The 7,730-nt window shown below is 39.0% G+C and overlaps 1 protein-coding gene across 1 annotated transcript; it reads right to left on the bottom strand.

Moving 5' to 3' along the window:
* Positions 1 to 938: 938 nt before the first annotated feature.
* Positions 939 to 3,242, bottom strand: LOC131162745 (subtilisin-like protease SBT1.7). The gene has a single exon (XM_058119350.1). The coding sequence runs from the start codon at positions 3,240 to 3,242 to the stop codon at positions 939 to 941; it is 2,304 nt and encodes a 767-aa protein (XP_057975333.1).
* Positions 3,243 to 7,730: the final 4,488 nt, after the last annotated feature.

Below are 7,730 nucleotides of genomic sequence, written 5' to 3'. Positions count from 1 at the left end.
GTATATTGATTTGGTTTGGTTAGATTAATTGTGGTTATTGAATGGACCAAATTGATAACTGAAAAAATAAAAAATTTCAAATCAAAACCGGACCAAAAAAATGGTTAACCGATTGATCGATTCGATTTGGTTCAGTTTTGCTATTTGGTTTGATTTTTTATTTTTTATTTTTTGTTTTTTCTTGCCTATCCCTAGCCAAGACCATCACGATCTCAGCAATATAGATTCCTTCTATTTCATTTGATTCCATGCTTCATGTCTTTTGAGAAGAACCTTGCATCGATCAATTTTCTATTACAACTAGTAGAGTTGAAGTTTCGACTCATTTCCTGCCTTTCCAACCCGTTGGCACTGGGCCAAATCCATTATCTAATAAACTTCTACTTTTGAGCTATACCCCTATATCTAATACCGCAATAATCACCTAACTAATGGCATCGCAATTTGGCAAGGACGAAAGATCAGCACGATTCCCAATCCCAAGGTACACTCGTGTTCTGGCAATGAGGAGCTCATGTTTTACCCCAGGCGGGATGGAGAGGATGCCAAGTTGTCAGAGAGAGAGAGAGAGAGAGAGACCAATATGTTCAACTCTCAACTTTTGAGAGTTTCAACTTTTCATTTAAGATTATGCTGTGAAATTTGAGTGGAGATGAATAAAGTAACAAGCTGGTAAAATAGTCAAATGTCTCTAAGGTTTCATAAACCTTCATTTTTATACATACATATATATATATATATATATTATATTTATTCTAAAAGAGAAAGAGAGAGAGAGAGAGAGAGAGAGAGAGAGAGAGAGAGAGAGAGAGAGGCAATATATAATGATTTAAAATTGAGCTTTAATCCTCCAACAAACATACTCTTTATTCTAAAAAGCCCTTACCGGTTTTTGCCTCCAAAGTAGTATTGAAGACACCACAACATGAAAGTTACAATCATACCCACAACACAGTAATCGGACTGCGAACTTTATGTTTTCCGTCTGTCCATTCCAGACTTGCAAATCCATACGTACCGTAAGGCATGGCATTACAGTTGAATGTCACCGTATAATTCTTCTTCTGATTCAATTGAGTAAAATTTAACGTGTCAGGCTCAACAGAGATCCTCACTGACGCGCCCATCTGGGTGGACACTGAAACCTTGTACGTCGCCACTGAATTGCCAACATTAGTGACAGTTCTTAGGTACTTAAAAACTTCAGGTCTGTAGTAAGCTTCATTATGAACTGAAAAGGACGGATAATTTAGATCCTCCACGTTATATTTCTTGCTTCCATCACACTTGAAGTTGGCTATTTTTGCTGCACTGCTGAACAGTTGAATCGTATACGAGTTGTAGTTCAAGGCACAAAGGAAAGCCAAGTAGTCTTCAGCGCGTGCATCATAGACCAAGCCAGGATCCAAAGCCGATAGGATATTCACATGCCCAGCACCCAACTCGAGCGAAGTCGATGGACTCCCTGTGAAGTCTTCGACGGTTCCCCCATTTTTGTACGTGGTGTAGGCCGTCGTCATGAGAGCGGACCTGATGGCTGCAGGGCTCCAGCTGGGGTTTGCCGCCTTAACGAGAGCCGCTAACCCGCTTACATGCGGGCAAGACATTGATGTACCAGATATTATGTTGAATTCCACCTTTCTAGTGTCACCCTCTATCCCTGTGGGTCCAATCGTACCGGTCCAGCCGGCTATTATGTTGACACCTGGGGCGATAACGTCGGGTTTGAGAATTTTCGGCGTGATCCAGTTCGGACCTCTCGAACTAAATGATGCTACAACCGGCGACGGTTGAACGCCAAGCCGCGTCCCTCGGCAAAGGATTGCAGCCTTTGGGTTAGCAGTGGAGTTGATGTAATTCTTTATTAAATCGCCAGTTCTTTGGTCCACCGCTGCGGTAGGCACTAAGTGTGCATCGGCAAGTACGTCTTCATTAAGCGCCTCGTTCACTAGAATCATTCCTACGCCCCCAGCCTCTCTTACCACAATACCTTTTTGAGCTCTGGGATTTTTGCCTCGATCACAAACGACAATGCTTCCATTTAACTGGCCAGGAGCAAAACCACCCTTCATGCACAAATTTCCATCGACGCTCGTATTCACTTTGCCTGCATAGACAAGGGGGTAAAGCTTATCGATCAAGCCCCTTCCGCTGCAAATTGACACACCAGAGAAATTGTTATTGTTCCCAAGGAACACATTCACAGGAAAGTCGCGATCCAAGGTTCCAGCGCCTACCGTGGTCATCCATGGAGCAACATTAATCACGGATCCCTCATCGGGTCCATCATTTCCCGCGGCACATGACACGAAGACACCTTGTCCTACCGCTCCAAAAGATCCCTGGGCAACAGAGTCCAGGAAGTACTCCACTGCTCCTCCTCCAAAAGACAAGGACATAACATGAACGCCGTCTTCCACAGCCTTGTCCATTGCAGCCAGGAGATCAGTACTGAAACAACCGTCTGACCAACATACCTTATATGCGGCTACTCGGGCGCATTTTGCCATCCCTTGTGCTCTCCCAGGGGCATTGCCAAAAAGATTAGCACCAGCAACCATTGACCCAGCTGCTGTGGATGCGGTGTGAGTTCCATGGCCTTGATCGTCTCTCGGCGATATAGATTCACTCTTTCTCGGTTGATTCGATGCTTCAAACCCTTTTGAGAAGAACCTTGCGCCGATCAATTTCCGATTACAGCTTGATGAGTTGAAGTTCGGACCCGTTTCACATTGGCCTTTCCAACCAATTGGTACGGGGCCAAGTCCATTATCTGAAAAACTCTTGCTTTCGGGCCACACCCCTGTATCTAATAACCCAATAATCACCCGACTAACAGCATCACAATTTGGCAAGGACGAATGATCAGTATCGTTCCCAGTTATCCCAAGAAACTCTGGTGTTCGGGTCGTGAGGAGCTCATATTTTACCTCAGGTAAGATGGAGAGGACACCGGGTTGTCCTTTCAGTAACTTAGCTTCCTCTGTAGTTAGTTGAGTAGAGAAGCCATGGATCACGTTGTTGTAGGTGTAAAGCATCTTAGTTGACTCAGATACCAGTTTTAGAGAAGCCTCGTACCATTGGAGGTGGTCACTAAAGCTTGCCGGCATATGTGACTTGTCCATATGAACAATGTAAGTCGCCTTTTGTTGTTGATTCTTCATCTCCGATCCATCATAAGTTTGAAAAAGTTTCACAATTACAAATATTGATAACATAAACTTGCACCCAAATGATTTCATCTTCTTGACAAACTTATGTAGAGTTTAACCGGGAGGCATTGATGTTTTGAGTGAGTTTTGTCCACAATATTCTCAACCCTTTTTTTTTTTTTTTTTAATGTTTTTTACTAAAGGAGGGCACCACCTCTAATTATTTATTGATATACCCTCACTTTTGACGGACGAATACGGTGATCATAAGACAAGCAATGAGATATTACAAATAAAATAGACTTTAAAGGCCTCACAAAAACAACACCAACAACCAACTAAAACAGGATTACAAATCCAAACAAAACTAAATAAGAAACAAATCTAAACAAACCTAACAAAAAACAAACATAATATACTAAAATCAAAAAATTTAAACTAACCAAACAAAAATCGAGAGGATGAACTAATGACGATGGGAAGTGACACCCAACCTATCCATTTAAAAGATATCTTTCAGAAAACATAGTAAAAGATGTTGTTCTTCGTAAATAACATTATTTCTCATTTCTCTTTCTCTAGCGAGACGCACTATTATCTTCTCTATATTGATGGATCACCATGAAGTTCACTCCTTCTAACTCTGCCATAAGGTCCTAACCACTCAGCGATGTGGACCTTAAACCTAGACAAAGGACCTATACATTTGAGTGGCTAGACATTATTCCAAATGTCAAATTCAAGATGTTAATTATTTTCCTAGTTTAAGAATGTTCAATGACTATTGAAATTGCCAAAAGCATAGTCGCATGGGGTTATTTTTTAAATTAAAAATTTTTATTATCTTAAATTTAGGAAATGAATCATGTGATTGGTTCCTCGTTTTTCTATATTAATCAATCACTTTGTTACACATATTTGTTATCCTATAAATAGGTTATATCAACATAGTTAAAATGAAAACAATAAAAACGTTTAATGAATTAAACGTATAAAATTGCATACTAAATTCAACATGAGAAAGAATTTAATGTTCTTTTATTTTTCTTCCACTAGAACCTAACTTTTGGAATTTACTACAGGCTATTGAAATAGCACAAATTTTAAAAAAGAAAAAAAGTTATGTATCATGACACTAAAAACGTGAATTTATTAATATTTTAGTAGTCTAAAATATGTGCAATTAACTTTACCTTGTGCTCAATCTTGTTAGGCTAATTTTCTAAATATTAAACATTTTTATTTAAAATATATTTTTTTCCATGATTTTCTCAATTAACTAGCCACCTTTTAGTCATTGAACAAGTTAATTATGTCATGTGTTAGGGGTTGATAATGTGACCTCAGTTAAATGGGGAGGAGAGATGTTGAATAACTTGGATAATGGCTTGTGTGGTTGTTTTGTTGATTGAATATAACAACTAGTTTCACATGTCATTGAGTATGAAGGTCGCTTGTTTTCAGGAATTCATTATTGTTGGAACTAATATTTCAAGTCTATGATGACTTTCGAAAACCTCTCGAGTGTTCATAACAGCTGGATTGAACATGTAGTTATTGGCTAACTCCATCGAGGGAGAGCCTTGACGAGTGTCGCATGACCCATTAATTGAGTTGAAATTGACGATCCGTGACACCATGGTAAATGGAGCATGAGAAAGAATCAATTAAACATAACTCATCAAACTGCACAATTTATTCCACCCATGAAAATAAAGAGAACAAAAAAAAGAATTCACTGCTTGTACTTTATATGCCATAAATTAAATATAGGTGTAGGTCATATGCCTAGGGTTAGGTTTTCAAAATCTTACTTATTAGGAATACCTCTCTCAACTTGAATGTTAATATGAATTAAGTAGCTTAAAGGGGTACACCAGAATTCTTGCAATGGTGTACTGATGAGTAGTGTCTCGACCACTCACCAAAGTGGGCCTTAAACCTAGGCATAGGACCTACACCTATAAGTAGCTAGACATTGTTCCAAATGCCAAATGCAAGATGTTAATTATTTTTCTAGTTTAAAATAGTCATCAAGACAGTTGAAATTGTTGTGAGCTTTCTTCTTATTGGGTCGTTAAAATATAAAACCTAGTGACTAAATACATTTCATTTAACCAATGAGTCATGTTAGTAACTCCTTAATTTTGTCTATCATTTAATGACTTTTATTATTATATTTCATATAATTAGTTTGTGCCATAGTAAAGAGAACAAAAAAAAGCATTGAATTAACCAAAGGGAGGATTGTATGTTGACCTGATTGGTTACGCCCTGTTTTGATAATGACAAATACTCTTGGTACTAATGGTTGCACTAAGAACTGCATGCAGGTTCACCTTGTGCGCGCTTCAGGACTAAAAGACTTATCATGATGGCGTGCAGTGTTCGTGCCGATGAATGAAGAATCTTGTGATGCATTTGTATTTATTATTTAGTTTCTTCATTCTGGGATGTAATTTTATTATCGACTGTACACTCATATGGCTTGTAATAATTTGCATCTTGCATGATAGGTAGGTATGCTTAAATCGACCTTAGTTGGACATTAGGTACCTACACGGACTATAGAAAGACCTTAGGGTTTTCCTTTCGGTCGACCTTCGACACCGGACTTTTTTGGTGTCTTCAAATTGGACCCCAAGTGCCCCTAGGACACTTACACTTTCACATATATTTGTTAGGCACTTGAATAATGCTTGTTTGCTTCAATACGGGACCGAAATGCACACACGATGCACTTTCGGTCGACCAGCCAAGCCAGTTCATTTTAGCCTGGTCGATCGAGACACACTGGGTCAAAGTTTGACCACTCGGTCGACCAGCAAAGGTAGTTCAAAAGGCCCTGGTCGATCGAAACTCTCTGAAGTCAAAAGTTTGACCGCCTGGTCGACCAAAACTGGTAGTTCAAAAGTCCCTGGTCGACCGAAACCCTCCTGGGTCAACAATTGACCATCTGGTCGACCGAGAGCTTTTGTACTATAACTACTTGGTCGACCGAGGGTCCTCGGGAGCTGCCCCAATGGTCTGGTCGACCGAACCATTTAGTTCAAAATCTCCTGGTCGACCGAACCGCGCTAATTTGAAAAATCGCCTATCCCGGTCGATCGACCATTTAGTTCATTTTTCTCCTGGTAGACCGAACCTAGAAAAATTGCCCTTGACACATATATATAGTCAACCGAGCCTTCAGTTCAAAATCCTCCTAGTCGACCGAACCGTTTGTGTCCTGGTCGACCGAAACCTTTCTGGTTGACCAGACCTTTCGGGTTGCCCTGATTTTTACCGCGATTAAACATATTTTAAACATGGTTAATTATTTTAAAATGATTTAAAAATTTCTTAATAATGCCCAATAGGTCCCCAACGGTCAAAAATACCTCCTTGCCTATATATACCCATTCATTTATCATTATTAGTAAGGATTAGCAAACTTGATTAGGGCAAAACTCTCTCAACTCTCAAAACCCTATATTAGCCAAAAACTTCTTGCAAACACTCACATACTCTTCAATCTTTATTTCTCTAAGCATTGTGAGTATTTCTATAAGGCTATAATGTGTAATCTCTCTAGCTAATACTCTCTTTTGGTATAAAGTTTGATTGATTTTATTTGAGAGTATAGCCTAAAGTTCTTTCACGAATTTCATTTGATAAATCTTGTGTGTGAAGACTTTGAGAGTTGTGGTTCTTGCATTGTTGTTGCAAGATACCTAAACCTAGATTTTGTATGTAAAAATCCTTTTGTGAAAAGCTAATCTTTCAAACAACTCCATTGCGTTTTAGCATATTTGAAACCTTGATATGATCTTGTGATATTCGAATATTGTGTTTCAAATCTTGCTTAGATACACACTCTAGATCTTGATTGATTATTATACTTGATTGAGTGTTTAGCACACATTAGAGCACTGAGCATATCTACATATCATTAGTACTTGCTTTACTGATTGAGCTGTATTGGTGCACACATCTGCTTTTCTATAAGCATATTTCCGTGTACAAATTTTATACACATTTGTTGTATTTCCAGGCACAGGCTTGAAGAGGGAGACTAGCCCTGGAATAGTCCCGGATTGGCTTAGACCCACTTAGGAAAGCTAGGTGCATCGTCCTGTTAAGGCGTGTAGGTTGAAGTCAACCCCGCTAATTGACCTGGTTAAGGTTGAGGTCAGCCCTGTGTTAATTTGACCTGATTGTAAACGATGCCGCTCCACCCTTAAGTGAGCTATTAGTGGAATCCTCTGGCTTGTGAGTTAGAGGCGGGGATGTAAGCACTGTTGGCCGAACCTCGATAACATATCGTGCGTGTTCACTTACATTTCCGCAATTTACTTACTGCACATGTATGTTATATTGTGAATGATTAGGTTTACATTTACATAAACAAACCCTAGGTTAAGTAATACTGTTTATCTGGATTAACCTAGGCGATAAATTTTAAATATCCAATTCACCCCCCCTCTTGGGATTGCACCAAAGCTAACATTGTACTTTATAAACATAAATGTATGTTATTATTTTTAAGTAATTAACATTAGATTATTGTCCTTTTTTTAATCCATTTTTCAAAACATT

Source organism: Malania oleifera, chromosome 8 (genome assembly GCF_029873635.1).
Source record: "Malania oleifera isolate guangnan ecotype guangnan chromosome 8, ASM2987363v1, whole genome shotgun sequence".
Lineage (NCBI taxonomy): Eukaryota > Viridiplantae > Streptophyta > Magnoliopsida > Santalales > Ximeniaceae > Malania > Malania oleifera.
This window is presented reverse-complemented; position numbering and strand designations above follow the sequence as displayed.